Here is a 19761-nt window from a genome sequence, read left to right on the forward strand (position 1 = left end):
ATTTAACTCTGCTTACACACAAACAACATGAGGTGTCAAATGAGTACACCCACTGACTCTGCCTCCAACATTCAATAGAGCCTGCCTTTGTACAAACTAAACACACATTGGCTTTTCTGCACAGTTGAGGATCCTGCTTTTTGAAAGGTCCCAGATCTGGGGCTCCCAAAGCACAGTCCATGGACCAGCTGTGGTCCATGAGCTTTATACAGGTGGCCCACAGCAGCTACTCTGCAGGGCGGCAGAGCTATGTGTGAGTGACGAATATTGTGGGCACACACAGCTGCTGCTCTATCATTCTTAGACCCCAACCTTCTTAGGCCCCGGTGATGGAGCAGGGAGGATGCTCTGCTGTACTCAAAAGAATAAAGCCATGGCAGCAAGATCTCAAGCAGAGAAAGAGGCTGAAAAGGCACTTGGAAAGGAGTGGAGAGTTGCTTCATAGAAGCGAAGAAAGCAGTGACATGGAAAAGAAAGAGAGTGAAGGCTTATAAAATTCAGGGGGAGGGAATCATTAAGTGATCTGGCAACACCTTCAGCGATTTTCAAGTGGTCCGGATGAGAAAAAAACTTTGGGAACTACTGTCCCAGATTGCACACACAGGGCCTACATGCATACAATCTATATGCACATAGGATCTGTTCACAAGGTCTGTTGAATGTGTATAGATTGGATTATATCCTATCACTCTGCAGGCATTCATTGTAAACCCCATATCATGTGAACAGGGGAAGCAGGCATACTGGTCCCTGTAGAATGGCACATTGCTCATGCACATTTCATTTAGCACACTGCAGCAGTGGCCATCAGATCCAAGTTTATATGAGTCCTCCAAGCTTGTGATCTGCTCACATAGTGTATGTGGTGTTTATGTGTCAGCTGCTCTGAGACTAGTTTATAAATTGATTAATTGTTTCCAGAACTGAAAACAATCCATTTCCAAGAATCAAAAGGAGCCCATACGAATCCTATAAAGAGACCATTCTGTTCATCTCTTGTTTGTTGAAAATCCTGGTTTGGCAAAGGACTACCCACCAGCTCTTCTGAATGAGCACATGATTTTATTCCTGGGGGAGGCACCCAGAAACCAGAGTTTCATCTAAGGATCTCAGCTGTGAAGGACAAAACAGATGTGTACACATCCTCAGGAGCTGCTCCCTCAGGACTTTTGATGAGACCTGAAAAGACCTTTGAAAACACAGTGGGAAAGTGGATCTGTCCGCTAGCACTTCAGGAAATACAATGCTTTCCACCCTGCCCTGCTTTTGATTTTGTTAGAAAGCTAAGGACTGTAACAAATATAACCACACAAATGAGATCACAGATGAATCTGTACAAAAGGCTTGAGAGAAGCTGCTGCATATAAGTCAGGCCTCCAGTTGTGCTTTAAAGTGAGATTCTCCCAGATCTGCTTTATTTTCAGGAGTGAGAATTGTGGTTCTTATTCAAAGGTCAATCTTGTTACATTGCTGTACACCAGGGATGGGGAACGTTTTTCAGCCAAGGGCCCCACATTCATTTGTGGTTAACCTTTTGGGGACAGCATACCTGTGGTCGGTGTGGTCAGACACACACTGTCCATCCAGGCAAGCAAGAGTTGTAACCACAGTTAAAGGACACATTTCAGCCAGATGAAATCACTAAAGGAAGATACAGAGCAGGACCAGTGAGGGTTGGGACCTGGTCAGAGCCCTGAGGATTCAGTGGGTTGCAGGGATATTCATCCCTACTATATACCATTGTAACCTATCCGCACTGTCTTCAGTATGGAAGAGTTGATCATGCCACTGTATTTGCACAAGAGGCTTCATATCTACTGCTTCATGTGAGTGGTGGTTTCACTTTAAAATCGTCAAGGCATTCAGCTCATATGGCGAATAGTGTCTCATACAATGACACTGCAGTTGATCTGGAGGGCAAGAGCTGATCCAAAGTGAGGAAGCAGACCAAACAGAAGTACAGATCAAGGCTAAGAAGACAACTTGGAGTCTTTAAGGTAAGGAACAAAGGAATGGTGGGCAGGGTAGAGAACAAGCATGTGGAGAGCATCTGGAACAGAAGAAACAGGATGGGTTCTCATCCCAAGAAGGGGTCTCATAGCTTTGTTTTTTCTCTAGACTCTGTGCTGTGCCATCAAATTGTCTAGATGAAGCCCTGGTCTCTGATCAAACTAGTCAAAATACCATTCATGCAATTAGCAGTTGCATAACTGGTTTTTTAAAAGTAAATTGAAGTATGGGGGGCAATCTGGATTGGGACCCTGGTGTGGAGGGGTTGGGGTTTTTTTTGTTTTTTTTTTGTTTTGGTGCTTCCCCCACCATATTCTATTCTCAACTAAGGATCTTGTATCTGCTATCTGCATTGAGGATAAAGCCTCTTGTTTCTCCAAGGGGGAGTTTACATGAGTGTTGAGATGTGCGAGGTCAAAGAAACTATATTCTCCAAAGGTGATCAAGGTACCATTTAATGCCCATTTGCTCTAGGATCAGCTAAAAAAAACAGAACCCCTCTTTCCACTTGCTTGTTGTCCCCTTCACCTAACAAAAGAAGGAGTCAAATGATTAAATACATAAATCTTCCCCACCCAAAATTAACTGATATCCAAACTGTCCATAGAAGATTTTCAGCACAAAGGTTCAGTACTGGCTATCTCAGAGGTCTGCAGTAGATGAGGAGGCAAATGTTCAAAATGGAATAGATTGCTCTTCACTTTGACAGCTCCCTCATGCATGTGCCATCAGTAATAGTCATATGAGTCATCGTCACTCTCCATGTCATCGTCTGGCCCTAGTCTGGGCATCTTGGGCAGGGCCAATTCAGTCATGTTCAGCTGATCTGCAAGTACAGGGCACAAAGCAAATTATTAGTCCTTGTACAGTGTTTGTATTCTTTGCTATCTATCCTTCACCACTGTGGGGATAGTTGGATGTTGTCCATTTTACAAGCAGCCAAGATCAGGGCTGGCCCAAGTCTCAGTTCTGCTGCCTGAGGTGAAGGACAAGATGTCACCACTACCCCATTCCATGGGCAGAAACTTACCAGATTGACAGCTGAATCTTACTCATCCTTGGGGGACTCAGCGCAGGTCCCATGACACACCCTTCTCTATGCTCTAACACAGGAGAATAGCTGGGACAGGGGTTCAGAAAGAATTGGCTACCATCCCTGTCCACATCTCAGCATCCATTGCTTGAAGCAGCTGCCTCGTCTGACAAACAACTTGTCAAACATTTTATCTCCATGTCTTTGTCTGCATTTCTTTTCACCAAACCAATAAATCAACCAAGCACGCATGTCACAAACAATAGCATGCTTAAGCTAATATTTGGTGTTAATTGTTTTTGCAGATATTTTAAATTGAATGCTAAAGAGGGATATCCTGATACAATGAACAAAAAATAGAATTTGGGCCCAGAAGTCGTCTGCCATGGAACTGTTTAACTCTGTGTTGAATTGTGACCATAGAGAAGAACTAAACATTATGGGAAGCACATGGTTTTCACTGAAACTGGGAGCCCCCTGTTAAGAACCCCACTTGTTCCTTTGTAGCATGTAGTTCAACTACCCTCATATCTTGACAGCATTACATTCGCTTTTTGAAAATCCCTTTACACACAGGACTTGCTGCCACTAAAGGGGGTGGGAAAATGTTGATTGAAATGAGGATGTAATCTAGGGGAAATGGACACAGGACTGCCAGTTTTTTTGGCAACCATGTTTTGGTAATGTGTAGTTCTGCCCTGAGTGTGAGGAAATGGTATTCCATATACCTGAATTCCTTTTATTTAGAAAACACTGTTAACAACATTTTACTAAGGACTAGATTGGTATAGTCAGTAGTTATGGATAAACCATTTGATTCTTCTTTTTTTAAAAAAACTTCAATCGTAACGCAGTTGGTTACACAGGATATATGAAACACTGCTTGGTAGTTAAGGAGCACTGATAGCAGCGGCTGCCTGAAGAATATCAGATCAGTGGTTGCCTGAATAATATCGGATAGCTCAGAAGAGGGGAAGACTAAAGAGACATTGAAGATCTGCTCTCACATATGGCAAAGGGTGTTTGGTGTGCTGGGCCTGAAATGTCAACACAATGAATCTGTCAGGAGGAGCAGAGGAAGAATAGGAATTACTTACCAGGAGTGAGAACCATGAGGCTGGCTGGAGCTGCCACCTGCCCAACGTTGTTCCTCGCAAAGCAGCGGTAAGTCCCCTCATCAGTTACTCGCACAGCTTGAATCTGCAGCCAGCTGGTCACCTCATATTTCTGAGGGCCTCCCCTAAACTAGAGTTAATTATATACCAACAGGAGAGACACAATTCCATTGTTAAAAAGTTTACAGCAAGTGGATTGCTGCCGAAATCTCCAATGGGGAGTTATTGAGACAGTCCCTGTATCACAGATCAATCAATTCAGGCATATCTAAGATATTGGTTGCACAGTCAAATCTCAGTTTTAGCATTGCTCCGTTTGCCCTCCTTTCAAGTGAAGCACTATCATGTTCTCTGAAACATATTTTCTTGCACAAGCATATCTTGTCATTTATAAATGCTACCTCTGTCACACAGGACATCTTTTGTTATTTAGAAAGCCACACACCTGGAATGCAAAAGCTGTTGCCTCATTTTCCTGTTCTAAAGCAGGGCCAAAATGACTGAATGTTTCACTTTAAAAGGTCTCCACGACCTCTAAGGCATGCATATTTCTTCTTTATTATTTCTCTTCCTATAATTTAGACCCTTTTTCTCTTTTCCTAATCCCAGCAGTTAGAGCAAACAATTAGTCTCTTTCAGTAATCTCTGTACGTACAGTGGTACCTCAGATTAAATACTTAATTCATTCCGGAGGTCTGTTCTTAACCTGAAACTGTTCTTAACCTGAAGCACCACTTTAGCTAATGGGGCCTCCTGCTGCTGCCGTGCCGCCGGAGCCTGATTTCTGTTCTTATCCTGAAGCAAAGTTCTTAACCTGAAGCACTATTTCTGGGTTAACGGAGTGTGTAACCTGAAGCGTATGTAACCTGAAGAGTATGTAACCTGAGGTACTACTGTATTTGGAAACTGTAGGATTCCACCATATTTCTTGTTCTCACTTTAAATGGGATATTCCACCATCCTATGTGTTTGGGTACACATAAACAAGAAAGGTGGCCCACTTCCGGGTTTTTAAAAGACATACATAAGCACACACATTTCACACTTGACACATACGTATTTTGTACTTGTGTATTCTCTAGGACATCTCAGCCTGCTGTGAAATACCAAGTCTCCCCTCACCCCCACTCTGAACTGGAAAACAATCTAAATTCCTTGCAGATGTAGCAAACTGTACTGTGGCACACTCTCTCTTTTCTTTTAGAGCATAAATCAGAACGGACTGGAAAGTGACCACAAACTGTCTTCTTGTTTCTCAGTCTCCTTTGTAAACAGGATACAAGCAGCTTTCCTCAGAAAGTGAATGTACAGGCTCTGTCTTTCTCTTTCTTTTGTCAACTCAGAGAGCACAGAACCACGTCCAAAAAGTGATGTTACCTCACCAATGGGCAGAAATGCATGAAGCACAGAATTTAAAAGATCACTTTGAAATAGTCATTTGCTTATCTAATAGCAGCGCAACACTGAAACAAATTCCAGAATTTGTAATGTCTTGGCAGGGGCTGGAATAGAAAAGAGGAGAAAATGAAGGGTTTGTGGAGTCAGTAGGAGAGGGACCGCTTGCCATGGATTGAATCAAAAAGCTTTATATGGGACTCAAAAACTTCACTCTCAATTGCTGAATGCCACACCCTGATCCCCTTTGATTTCTCAGCTCTTAGAAGATTATGTCTACATACTTAACTATATGTCTACATACATATAGTTTTAAGATGAGGTCTAGAAACTTTTAAAATGAAAACTAGGTTTCTCTGCATTCTTACAAAGCTATACAAGTCTGTGCAATAGACTAAAATATGCAGTCACAAAGCAGTAGATTACCTGATTAAACTGGGAAACCTAACCTTAAACTGAGGATCCTCCAGTGGGACTGACTGATTTACAGCACAATCCTGTGCGGGATTGCCAGAATGTAAATACTACTGTGTTTAATGAAGACCACTTCCCACCTGCCTAGGATTTCCATTCCATTTTAAAGATAGAATGCTAAAGCTGTAGGGGTGCATGGGGATTTAGGGGTGCATTAGGAACTTGGTAGCATCATCGGGTTTAATACCTACCCTCACGCTGAAGATTTTTCTGCGCAATATATTCCATAATGTTTCATTTAAACTGCTTTTAATTAACTCGCAGAAAATGGAGTTTCTCTCTGGAGATTATTCCATTGTTTCAGCTTTTCCCTGTTGGAAAGCTGTTTCTGGTTCCAGTTTTCATTTGTTGGGTTGCATCCCCGATGTGTGGTCCAGCCAGAAAAAGCAGTCAAGGAAAGTGACTTGAAATTCATTCTAGCTGGAAGATGCCATCAGAAGCATAACACTACTTTCCCCCTGCCTGAAACATGGAGCTTCCCCAAGCTTCTCAATCCAGCAGTGATGTAGTTTTCGCCTCACCCAAACATTCCATACAATAATAATAAAGATTTGTAGTTTCTATAAAAGTTTCCCAGGACTTCCTTACACACCCTTTAAATAGAAGGGTATACAAGCGGCTGCCCTACAGCCTCTCAAGTTCTATTTTGGGATGGAGCTCCAAGCCTGTTAACCCTTCTGAAGATAACTTGGTGAGCCTTTTAGGGTTAGGCACAGTGAGTACAATATTCCACACCTGCCATTGTGGATATGTGTATTATTCTTCCTCAAAGGGAACAGTAAAAAGTAGAAGATAATTGAACTTCACTGTAACAAAGGAAATGTACGTGCAGGAATGCAACTGTTCTTTCAACAGCAGAAAAGACATACAGTGGTACCTCGGGTTACAGGTGCTTCAGGTTACAGACTCCTCTAACCCAGAAATAGTACCTTGGGTTAAGAACTTTGCTTCAGGATGTGAACAGAAATTGTGCGGTGGCAGCGCAGCAGCAGCTGGAGGCCCCATTAGATAAAGTGGTACCTCAGGTTAAGAACAGTTTCAGGTTAAGAACGGACCTCCAGAATGAATTAAGTTCTTAACCCGAGGTACCACTGTATTCTGAAGAAAATGAAACTTCATCTGTGGCATATCTGTGATAGGCGGGCAGAAGACCTAATGTCAGCCTACCATATTTTTTGTTCTATAAGACGCACCAGACCACAAGATGCACCTAGTTTTTGGAGGAGGAAAACAAGAAAAAAAAAAGATTCTGAATTTCAGATGCCAGAACAGCAAGAGGGATTGCTGCGCAGTGAAAGCAGCAATCCCTCTTGCTGTTCTGTCTTCTGTGATAGCTGCGCAGCCTGCATTCGCTCCATAAGATGCACACACATTTCCCCATACTTTTTAGGAGGGAAAAAGTGAGTCTTATAGAGCAAAAAATACGGTAAGTGATGGAAGATGCTAAACATGATATGCAGTTGCTAAAAGAAGGTAAATTAGGCCTGCCAAATAACTGAGTAATCTGAGTATCTTCTGCTGCAAAATCCTTTTTCAGACCTGCCCCATAAACACAAGCCATTCTCCCCCTGAGCTCTTGCTGGAACTCGTAGCTCACCTGAACCGAGATGTGGGGGTCATCTCCAGGAAGCAGCATGTCGGATCCCTCCTTTCTCCATTCAATAGATGCCATGGGGTATGCAAAGACCTCACAGCCAAAGATCACATCTTGCCCAGTGATGTTCCAGATGTCATAGGGAGGCGATATGATGTGGGGCTCTGGAAAAGACCCAAAACCATCTGAGGGAAATAATCTCTGGGTTGCTTATATATGAAGACAAAACATTTTCATGCTGGATTTTATAGATTAGTTCTCTCAGCTTGTTCTAGCTGAGATCTGATTTAGGTGTGTTTTCCAAGTAATCTTTCTAGTACATGATGTGTTATTTACCTTTCGATTGTCAGCTTGCAAGCAGTGCCTGTGTAATTTTAATATTTTTGTTCAGCAACTAGCAATTTTAGGTGCAGCAGCAGCAACCACCACAATAATAATTAAGCACATTGTTCTGTCCAGCTGTTGCACTACGCTGCCGTATTTCTTATAAACAGAAAAAAGCCAGGCTTTTTATGACTGAGCTGAATAGTCCTCTTTGCCATGCCCACCAGCAGTTGTTAGTCAAGCATGTGTTTGCATCATGGCACATCTGTGAACCACAGCCCTTGGCCCCTAAACGGTGGTCCAGAGCTTTGTCATACTCGTTTAAATGAAGTGCTTCTCAGGGAATGTCGCTTGAGTCTCCTGTTGCAGCAGAAACGTGACATCCTTGTGGCAGCTGCTAATCAGCCTGCTTTACTGTCAGATGCTTTGGCTACATTTTAAGCATCCTAGTCCCTCTCTTCCTCCTGTTTTGAGGTTGGCTGCACAGGGAGGGGTTCATAGCTCTGTGGTAGAGCATGTACTCTGCATGCAGAAGTCCCCAAGGTCAATCTCCAGCATCTCCAGCTAACAAAGGATTGGGTGCCAAGTGTTGGGATAGATAGATAGCTCTCTACTTGAGACCTTGGCGCGCTGCAGAATGGGTACTGTAATCCTTGATCAGTTCACCAAAGAGTCTCTGGCTAATTTCAGGCACCTTCTTAAGTTTCAGTTGGATTTTCCAAATAGTGTAGTGATGTGAGGCCAAAAGTTAGCAATCCCAGTGACACCCTCCCACCCCAACACCTTGGATTTCTTCTATCGTTCCCCCCCAAAGGAATCCAGCAGAATTGCTCCATCTATTTTAAGATACGCACATGTTGACACAGCCCTTTCTTTTCCGGACCAGACTATGCAACATGCACACTAAATAGCAATCTATTTTTTGTCCAATTTTTGTGATGTACTCCTCAGGTTAAAAAATATGTACAAAAATGCAGATCAACCTGTATATTTTAGAATAAAATATGTTTAGAAAAATGTGCTTCGAGGAAAAATCGGGTTAGAAATGTGTTTTTTGTGGGATAGTAAATATTTAAAAGAGGGACGCGGGTGGCACTGTGGGTTAAACCACAGAGCCTAGGGCTTGCCGATCAGAAGGTCAGCAGTTTGAATCCCCACGAGAGGGTGAGCTCCCGTTGCTCGGTCCCTGCTCCTGCCAACCTAGCAGTTCGAAAGCATGTCAGAGTGCAAGTAGATAAATAGGTACCACTCTGGCAGGAAGGTAAACGGCATTTCTGTGTGCTGCTCTGGTTCGCCAGAAGTGGCTTAGTCATGCTGGCCACATGACCCGGAAGCTCTCTGCAGACAAATGCCGGCTCCCTCGGCCAGTAAAGTGAGATGAGCACCGCAACCCCAAAGTCATCCGCGACTGGACACAGAAAATGAAAAAAGAAGACTGGTCTCACTTTGCCACTTAAGAGGCTTCTGGCCAGATGTTTAGGTTCACTCTAAGCACTGGAGATGACATCATAGGGAGGTGCCCCCTAACAACCATACAGGCCTTCTTTTCAATTACTTACTGATTTTGGGAGAGGTGGAACCCCATGATCTTGGTCTTCACAGCTTTCCATAGAAAATAATTACAGTGCACTGTGAAGAGGTCTATGCATCACTCTTAAGGTGAGGTTGTACTTTGCATACAGAAAGTCCTAGGTTGAGGTTTAATACCTGGCATTTCCAGTTTAAAAAGCTCACATGGCAAGTGATGGGGGAGATCTTTGCCTGAGATCCTGGAACACTTCCACAAGTCATTGTACTGGGCTCGAAAAAAACAAAAGCTTGAACTGGTTTAAGGTAGTTGTCAAAGCATTCCCCATTTCACCTTAAAGTTGTCCATCTGTTTCATTTCCCAAATGCCCCCTTTTCTTGAAATGTAAATGGAGAAATGCCTTCTCATTTTATTTCCAAATCATCGCTTGCAGCAAACCTGCAAAAGCCTTACCTGATTCACAGGGTCCTTCATGGGCCACAGTGAGATTAGCCTCTGGATGGGAGTTATGCACCTCTTGAAATTTGCATATTTGGGCATAGGTCTTGCCATCGGAGCCACAGAGAGCCTGGCTAGATTGGCAAGTGCACTGAGGCTCAGGCACCTCGCCGTGCCGCAGGTCCCCGGAATCAAGGCGGCACTCTAAGTGATCCCCACACTTGCCATAGAAGTGGTTGGTATTGTCCAAGTCACAGATTTGGCCCTCCAGATTGGCACACTCCCAACAGCAGTCACAAGCATCCAGCACCACCCCAGCAAGGCAGCCGCGTGGCGTGGGACATTCTTCCAATCTACATTGCACACAGCTTTCCCCCTCCTCCAAAAGCCTCTGCCAGCCACGCTGCAAGTAATCTGGGCCGACAGGCAGGGCTCGACTGAGTACATCCCAGCACAAAAGCAGCAAGAGAAAGGTGACTAAGTTAGCAGGCCGAGACATTCTCACAAGCTTTTGGGAACTTGGCATCCATTCATCACCCTTGCCGAAAAACATCCTTTGGACACTTGGGTCCTCAGCACCGGTCACTGCAATCTTCTCTACAAGGCCATCAGTGCCTGCAAAAAAGAAACAGAACTTAGAAGAGGGGGATATATTCAGAGACAACCACTTAATGAATCCCTGAGGTGTGGAGAAGGGTTGTGGCTCAGTGGCTGTACCTCCAAGTAGGGCTGAGAATGTCCCCTTCTTGGAACCCTGGAGACCTCCTGCCAATCAGTGTAGACAATACTAAACTAGATGGACAACTGGGCTGACTTATACCAAGTTTCTTGTCTTCCTGTGGAACTATATGAGGAACAAGGGGCATCAACTGGGGAAAAAGGCAATCCCACCCACCATTGAACCCAATGTATTTTGACTATATGTTATTTTAGCTTTGCACACTATCGCCGGAATGTAACTTCCATGAAAGTTGAGAGTCGCCCATACAATATATATAACTGCAAGATGTTTCATCAGGCAGACAGGAAATTTAAACCTGAGGTATTATATCCAGAACAATAGTAAAAGCGCATTTCGATCATTTCAGATCACAGTTTATTTACAATTATTTTAGCATTGAAAAATATAATAGCTAACAGGTGGTTATGGGCTATTGTTGTCCCAAGCCAGGAACCCAAGCCTTAGTCTATTTAAGCCGCTGTGCTTTCTCTGCCATAAGGCTATGAATGTTAATTCCCAAGCTTGCCTTTCATGTATATTGTACAAGCTTCCTTTTAGAACAAAGCCTGCGAGGTCAATGAGGGAGCAGTCATGCTGTGAAAATATTCACTCAGCACTAAGTTATTCTTGTCCATGATCATTTTCCTAGGCTAGTTCATTCAAAATATTGGGGGTTGTTTGACTTCAGCCATGCGGCTGCCATTGAGACAGGGACATCTGTTGCATTGTATCTGGTAGTTAACAGTTGTTCTGAAAGAAATGGCCCTTGGGTAAGGAAGAGGGGATGCAATTGCTATTTCTGTCACTCACTTGCAGTTGCAGCCAATTAAGTGTCAAGCAGGTCCCCCCCCCCCCAGTACATTATCCTTGGTTCTTATCACCTTTACCACCCCCTTTCCCACTCCTCCATGGTATTGTCTATTTCATGCCTCTTGCCTCCAAAAGCTAGGATCCTAGATCCACCTACCTATTTTGGTCTAATAGACAAACAGATATATCCTCAGCAATAAATAAAACAACCCAACTCCTCTGGGCTGCTCTGTATCACTAGAATACACACACCTCAGGTCTGAAGACAGAACCTAGTATTTCAGATGCTTTTTTGTACCATCTCCTCTTGATTTCTCTGTCCATCCAGGTCCTAATGACTAACACGACAACCTGCATTTCCCCCCCAACTTTGGAGATAGAAACCCCACTGTTATTATGGAAGTGCACTAATGAGCACTGCTAGCAATATTCTCACTTACAGACAAGCGCTAAAAAGAAAAAAATTGCATGGCATTTCAGATGAAACTAATCCATAACAGAAGGAGTTCTATTGTTTTATAGAAAACACACTCTGTATAGCCCCGGGCATTAAGGGCTATCTTGTGACAGCCAAGCCTTCCCAGAATTGTTCTCCTTTTACTCCCCACTCCCTCCTAACCACAAACATGCACATTTCATACCAGACCTTTAGTTAGCTACCATGATGATAGCAACTTTTATTGGTGAGCTAGAAATTACACTTCTGCCAACATACTAGGTCTTGAGACTCTGATGATAATAATACAGGGGGGAGAGAGAAAGACTCAGGGCAGGTCTCTAGTGTTTGGTTGTGGATGAATTTTGCAATGTGTTTTATTGTGGATGATTTTTACAACATATTTTATTGCAGAGGAATTTGGCAACATATTCTTGACACAATAGTGGTGGATTTATTATAGATCATTAATTGTTCTTCAGTGCTTCCCCAGTGTTACCAAATTATTGCTGTCTGGAGGAACTACAGTGGGACATATGCAGGACAACACCCTGAACATCTGTGGTATAAAAAGTTTTGGAATTTCAGCAGGAAGTTGCAGGATATGCACTGAATGGAAATGTGGCCGTATGAACACCCCTAAACATTTGCTGGTGCAAACAGTATTGAAAGCAAGATTGTGTATGACCACCCCCGATACCATCATTATCACAAATCGTCATGAACATGCAATTAAAAAGTTGTTTGGATGGGCCCTATGATGGCTCAATTGCTGTGAAGTTAAGGCTGCAACCATATGTACATTTACCTGGGAGTATGCTCCACTGAACACAGTGGGACTTGTTTCTGAGTAAACATGTCTAGGACTGTGATGTAAATAACAGTATGATGCTAAATATAACACATCAGAATGAATGAAGTGCTGTAACTCAGTTTCCAAACACCCTCAGGAATATTACTGTTCAACAATGTTATTCTCTCCCTGCTAATTGAAAACTCTGCTAGACTTTAGATACATCTTTAGAGGAACTTCGCGCAGGAGACCAGGGGAAATAATAGAAGCGTCAGGGCCCATAGAGACACAGTGAGCAGTGATTTTAGAGGCCAATTGTTTCATGCTTTGCCTGTAGACAGGATTCCTTGGACCCATCCCATCCATGACAGATGTTTATCCAACCAATGCTTAAATGGTTCCAAGGATATGTATCTCCTGTGGCTGAAAACCTGGAGCCAAGTCTGAAATGCTCGTTTTTCCAGAATTGACTCCAAGAGTTTCAGAAATCAATGGATACCTTGAGATTTCAGGAATGGTCAAGGAGCTCATCGAATCATCGAATTGTAGAGTTGGAAGGGACCCTGAGGCTCATCTACTCCAACCCGCTGCCCCCATGCAGAAATCTCAGCTAGATCATACATGATAGATGGCCATCCAAGCTCTGCTTGTAAACCTCCAAGGAAGGAGAATCCACCACCTCTAATGGGAATTTGTTCCCCTGTCAAACAGCTCTTACTGTCAGAAAGTTAATCTGAGCAGCTGGTCTGGAGGACCATGCTTTAACCTTGAAAGGAAGGTTTAGGAAGCTCCAGTATTTGAAAGTGTCTCACCATGCAAATATTTACCTGCCTTTATTTTAAATGCTAGACCTGACTTGAATTGCCTTAATCCAGAGAATCATCGTAATGAATATTCCTTCTTTTGAGAACTCTCCATTTCCTTGCATACTATATACAGTAGACAATGTAGCCCTAAAATATTTCATTTTTTTTTAAAAAAAAATCATGCAGCTCTGCTCCCCATACAGTGGTGGATGCACCTACCTCTGCTCAGACTAAGCAAAGCCTGTGGCTGGTTCAAAATCCTGGTGATCAGTTGCTTCCAACGCCGTCCTGAATATCCCCTCCAACCGGGTTAAGCTGGATGATTTTTGCCTTTTCCAGTGGATTAGTTTGTCTGCATCTCTGCTTGGAATGAGGACCAGTGATGTCACAATGAAACGTGATCCCCTGATCCCAGCCCTCTCCTCTCTCCCGCCCCTCAACACACACAAACAGTACTACTTCCACCAAAGCCTGCCTGATTAGCCACTAGACTTGTTTTCATGCTGAATGGCCACGAGTGAAGCCCAACAGAAACCTCCTTCGCTACTCCTGGCTCTGCTCTATGGAGAAACCACAATTGTAACTAGACACTTTTTTCACTGACTACTTAGGAAGCAGGCTCTAGGCAGAAAAATCCTTTTTTTTATTAGAAGTATAAACTGGAACTCAACATGTCCAGGGGGGAGCTCAGAGTTCTTGGGTGGCAGATGTGCCTGATTTTTCCGAAGCAAAACATTCCACAGCAGAAGAGCCCCCAGAAACTCCTGGAGTGGCCCCTTCTGCTTGCTGTAAAGAAAAGCTGTGAAAGTGAGAGGTATTTGGGGAAAGTGATATTTAGTTGCTACATGGATGGTATGTTTCAGAGGGCATTCTCAGTGAGGAACATCAGAGTGGTGAGATGGGAAGAGGCAGCACCTTTAAGACATGACAGGAGCCAAATATCGAACTTTTTCTGCCAAAGCAACAGTGCAGGTTGGTTCAAGACAGAATCCACAGCCTGCCAAAGTTCAGCTGAGATGTAGCCACATACACACTGCCTCCCAAAATAGAACATTTAAAGAGGGCACGTATTTGCATAAAAATGGCATATGCTAATTTACATAGATGCGAATTTACAGAAAGAAAGAAAGAAAGAAAGAAAGAAAGAAAGAAAGAAAGATCTCTGCATATGATTTGCTAGCAAAAGATGAAAAGTTTGATCTGGTATGTGCCAAAATAAGCAATCCCTCTTTTTCTTTGTCTGCCACTCAGATGTGGGCTCTTTCATACCCTGAGAAAGAATGTAAACCTAGATAAACAAGCCAGGCATCACAACAGAATTTCCTTGGGAAAGTCATGTGATCCTTCTCTTGATTGTCTCACCGATGAGGTTTCCCAACTGAAATGCAAGGGCAGCAGAATCATATTGTGCGCTAGATTGCAATTAAGGCCCCACCCTGGTGTTTTTTTTAAGGCATGTCAAAAATAAGAGGCCTACCTCAGCCTTCTCTCTGACAACTGCATACTGTTACTGTTATGGATGGGCCCTTATGCTACCGATCAACACATTTGCCTTTGTCTTCTCTAGGATATCAAAGCTGTGCTGGCTAAGATGCCTATGTGGTAAAAAGGTTCAATGAAGACTCTTTGTCTGATCCAATTATGTTCATATGAACAGCAACAGGAGTGTGTCCCTTTTCTTTTCAAAGAGAAGATACCTGATTTGATATGTATGCTGCTTCCCACCAAAACAACCCCAGAGTGATCTTTTGCACTTGCATGTATTGCAGAACTATAGGTGTAACTAAGGGAGCAGCCCTCAACTAAATGTATACGGAGGGACCAAGACTTTTAGCACTGAGTGAAAAGTTCATTGATGAGGATTATGGGATCCATCCTAAGCCTCCACCACAATTCACATATAGGATTCTGACTGTGGCTGTGAGTCTAGCTGTTGCTCAGCATGATCTGGAAGTGCAGATCCTGGATCCCTGGATTGGGCCCAGCACCCCTCTACTCCTGTGGAATGGAGAGGACAATCAGCAATTGTGGACAAGCTAACTTCAGGCAGCTTCTGTGCCATTGCCAATCTTTTCATTGAGGAACCTCAATGGTTAAAAGGGGATTAGACAACTTCGGGGAAGATATCAATGGCTGCTGGTCATGATGGATGTATGCTACCTCCAGAAACAGAGGTACCATAACTTGCCCCTGAATACCATTAACAAAAGAGTGCTGTTGCACTCCCATCCTGCTTAGGGGCTTTTGTAGGCAGTTGGCCACTGCAGGAAAGGGGACTCTAGGCTTGATGGCCCCCTGATCTCATCTTCCTATGTTTTTAACCTCTCATGTGTTTATAAAGAACACCACTTGAAAACTGAGCTAGGAAAGACTGAGTAAGGGTTGGAAATGGTGCCTGGGTGCACTACTTTGATATTCTTTCAGAGTAGTATTCATTTATTTATCTATTGCAATATTTCCATTCTTCCTTTCAGCCTCTCACAGAGTCCCCAAAGTAGCTCGCAATCACAAACTAAAACAAACACAATCAAACAATAAAATAAAGCCGGGAGCTTAAAAACAACAACAACAAACCCATACCAGAGCTGACTATCCAAACATAATCACAAAGGGAAGAGAGAGCAGGCTAAATCAAAACAGAATCTTGGCAGGGCAAAGAAATATTTGCAGAGTGTCATAATACAATTAAAGAGGGGGCAACTGGAGCCCTCCAAGGTAGGGAGTGGGCCTGTATTCAAAATAGTATCATCAGTTCACATTCAAATTGGTGATGATTATCTAATTAGTAGTTGGCTACAATAAAGATTCAAACAGTAGAACAAAGTAATGCCATCCTGTGGCCTCAGTAGCATTTGCAAGGCTTTGCATGATGCTTTCAGTAATAGAAGATCTAGACTACCTTTTAAAAAGCAGAAATACAGATTTAATTTCTTTGCAAGCTTCTGAGAAGTCGAGTTGTGCAAATAACAAATGGGAACTGACCCATTGCAACAGACTTTTGTGTTCTACTTCACTGTATTTATTTTAAAGTGCACGAGGTAGCTCAGTCGGTAGAACATGAGACTCTTAATCTCATTGTTGTGGGTTTGAGCCCCATGTTGGGCAAAAGATTCCTGCACTGCGGGGGGGTTGGACTAGATGACCCTCATGGTCCCTTCCAACTCTGCAGTTCTATGATCAATGTTACCACTTCCATTAGTATCTTTCATTCTACACATCCCTTGGTTCTCCAGCAACAACTTCTGATGATGGGGGGGGGGGAGTAACCAGGAGAGGCAGAGTGGCTATTGACAAAACACACACACAACCCCTGAAATGTTTTCAGCAGCTTTGAGCTTGAAATCCACCCACCCAAACTGGCTCCTTCCAGTTACCTTAGCTTAAAAGAAATCTCCAGCCCCAAAGGATCTCCACTACAGACAACCTATTGTGAGAATTGGGAAACAAAGTGAAGGTTTTTTCCTAATATACATTCAAAATGAGACCCTGAAACAGAGACAGGAAACTTTTATCACAATGTCAGTAATCGCAGCACCCAGAAACCCAGCCAGGAAAAGACCTGAATCCTGAGGAAAGTCATGATGGGCTAGGAGAGGAATCCAGTAGAAAAGGAGTAGTCTTGCAGGGTGTTATGGAGAATCCAGATGCAAGAAACAGTTTGATGAGCCAGAAGTTGCTGTGAAGTAGATAGACTGAGAAACAGTTGAGGAGGCATTTCTTCTCCTCCTCTTCTTGCAAACTGGTACAAGCCACTGCTGTGACCTGCAATTAAACCTAAGTAGCAGGACTATGCTTAAAAGGTTCAGGAGGTAACTCTGGTTTGCCTACCAGATCCACCTGGGCCTACAAGACCCACCTGAGACCCTTCTTCATGTGCTCCCCCCCCCCCGAGGGTTGTTGGGATACTGCCAGGGAGACAAAGTCCATCATGACTCCACGTCGTCTCCAGACGTCCATCGATCTCCCGTAGACACGCAGTATCAGCAATTAGTGACACGAGCTTCAGAAATAGCTTGCCACATTCCAGAGCTGATGCACGCTCTATCAGCAGATAATGCACAGCGAAAGATGCACTCAGGAGAGCATTATTTACAAGTTTATTCAGCGTTGATCAGAACAAAGAAAACATGACTGCCTGCTTCAGTGTCTCAGACACACAGAGAGAAAAACGAAAGCAAAGACACAACAGAAACATCCTGTGAACAGGAAATACGCAGGCTGTGACACAAACATCCTGCTCCCTTTTAAGGTGGAACAGAAATATCCTAACAAGGGGTCTGGAGGATGGCAACATGAGAATGGGACTTTTCTGTGGTGGCTCCCTGTTTGTGGAATGTGCTCCCCAGGGAGGATTACCTGGCACCTTCAATACATATATTTATGCACCCATTCCAGCTTGTCAGCACCCTTCTTAAACTGTGGTGCCCAAAACTGGACATACTATTCCAGGTGTGGTCTGACCAAGGCAGAATATTGTGGTACTGCTACTACCTAACAGTTACCTTGTCCAGCTCACAGGTTACCAGCCTCTCCACAAGAATATCATGGTAGACTTTGTCAAAAGCTTTACTCAAACCACAGCTTTCTCCTGAACGCTCTCCCCAGGGAGGCTCACCTGGTACCTTCACTACATATCTTTAGGTGCCAGGCAAAAACATTCCTCTTCTCCCAGGCCTTTGGCTAATTATAGAGTCTATGGCCTTTTAGACCGTGCAGGGACGGGGGTATTGCTTTTGTTTGTTACTATGAGCTCCCGTTGCTCTGTCCCTGCTCCTGCCAACCTAGTGACTGGGACGCGGGTGGCGCTGTGGGTTAAACAACAGAGCCTAGGACTTGCTGATCAGAAGGTCGTCAGTTCGAACCCCCGTGACAGGGTGAGCTCCCATTGCTCAGTTCCTGCTCCTGCCAACCTAGTGACTGGGATGCGGGTGGCGCTGTGGGTTAAACCACAGAGCCTAGGACTTGCTGATCAGAAGGTCGTCAGTTCGAACCCCCGTGACAGGGTGAGCTCCCATTGCTCAGTTCCTGCTCCTGCCAACCTAGCAGTTTGAAAGCACGTCAAAGTGCAAGTAGATAAATAGGTACCGCTCCGGCGGGAAGGTAAATGGCGTTTCCGTGCACTGCTCTGGTTCACCAGAAACGGCTTAGTCATGCTGGCCACATGACCCAGTAGCTGTACGCCGGCTCCCTCGGCCAATAAAGCGAGATGAGCGCCGCAACCCCAGAGTCGGTCATGACTGGGCCTAATGGTCAGGAGTCCCTTTACCTTTATGTTACATATGTTTGTGTTCTTATATTTTAAACTGCCCAGTGATCCTCGGATGAAGGGAAGCATAGAAATTCAATAAATAATAAATTAAAGAAATAATAACAATTGCCTGTGTTCTGTGCCTGCCATTGTTCTCTCCTGTCCCTTGTAGGAAGAGCCAATCTCCCTTGCGCTGTTCTTTCCTTTAAACACTGGAGGCATTTTGTCATTTGGATCAAACACACAGGTTTTCTTTGTGCAAGGAAACATTTGATTCCCACCCCACACTAGGACATCATCAGGGCATTGGATGGTGGATGACTATCATGCGGCCATTATATTGACAACCACTGCAAAGCTGGCAGCTGAGTCTGCTTGGAGGGGAAATTCCTTGGGGTTGATTTAAAGGAGAGGTTGTGTGTGCACAGGTATAGAGTCCCATGCAGCCTCCATTTTTAAAGGGTTCTTCTTGACCCATGTGCAATTCCAGGCATGTGCTCATTAGCAATCTTTGGCCTGGACAGATACTATTCCTCCATGTGGATGCTGCACACATGAATAAGTATAATTTAAACACAGGCCAGGGGCCATACAGAACCTTGCATAAGGAAAATTCCTTTCGTACAGCCAGCATCTCATTGTAATTGATCCTTATGCTTAGGATCAGAAGATTGCAACACACTGCATGTCAGAAAGCATGCTAGATTAGAAAACCCTTTACTGGTTTGCCAAAGGATCCTTTGGATGTGAACCAACATTTGCATTACTGTCTATCTGGAGGTGGGAAGAATGCAGTGTCCTCTCAGGCCACACTCTGGGACCAGAGTGAAAGCAACAATTAATGAGTGCTGGGGAGTGTCCAGCGCTTTTGAGCTACGGAAAAGGCTTTCCCCCCTTGCCAGTCACCTGAGTAGTGTCTAGATACAAATTACTGCTTAGGCATGCTGTTTCTGCTCCATGGGCTTGCAGACACTTAGCTGTGAGAGGCTCTGATAGATCATAAAGTTGAGGTGGAGAGCTTGCAGCCCTCTAGAAG

At 43.9% G+C, this 19761-nt stretch overlaps 1 protein-coding gene across 1 annotated transcript; it reads right to left on the bottom strand.

The window, feature by feature from the left end:
* Positions 1–2444: 2444 nt before the first annotated feature.
* Positions 2445–13888, bottom strand: KAZALD1 (Kazal type serine peptidase inhibitor domain 1). Its single transcript, XM_083441605.1, has 5 exons — positions 13697–13888; positions 9927–10526; positions 7625–7785; positions 4141–4288; positions 2445–2836 (listed from the first exon to the last, which is right to left on the bottom strand). Exons 2-5 carry the CDS (start codon positions 10462–10464, stop codon positions 2739–2741), a joined length of 945 nt encoding a protein of 314 aa, XP_083297731.1. The 5' UTR covers positions 10465–10526; positions 13697–13888; the 3' UTR covers positions 2445–2738.
* Between the last annotated feature and the right edge of the window lie 5873 nt (positions 13889–19761).

Source organism: Podarcis tiliguerta (genome assembly GCF_965153285.1).
Source record: "Podarcis tiliguerta genome assembly, chromosome: 5".
Lineage (NCBI taxonomy): Eukaryota > Metazoa > Chordata > Lepidosauria > Squamata > Lacertidae > Podarcis > Podarcis tiliguerta.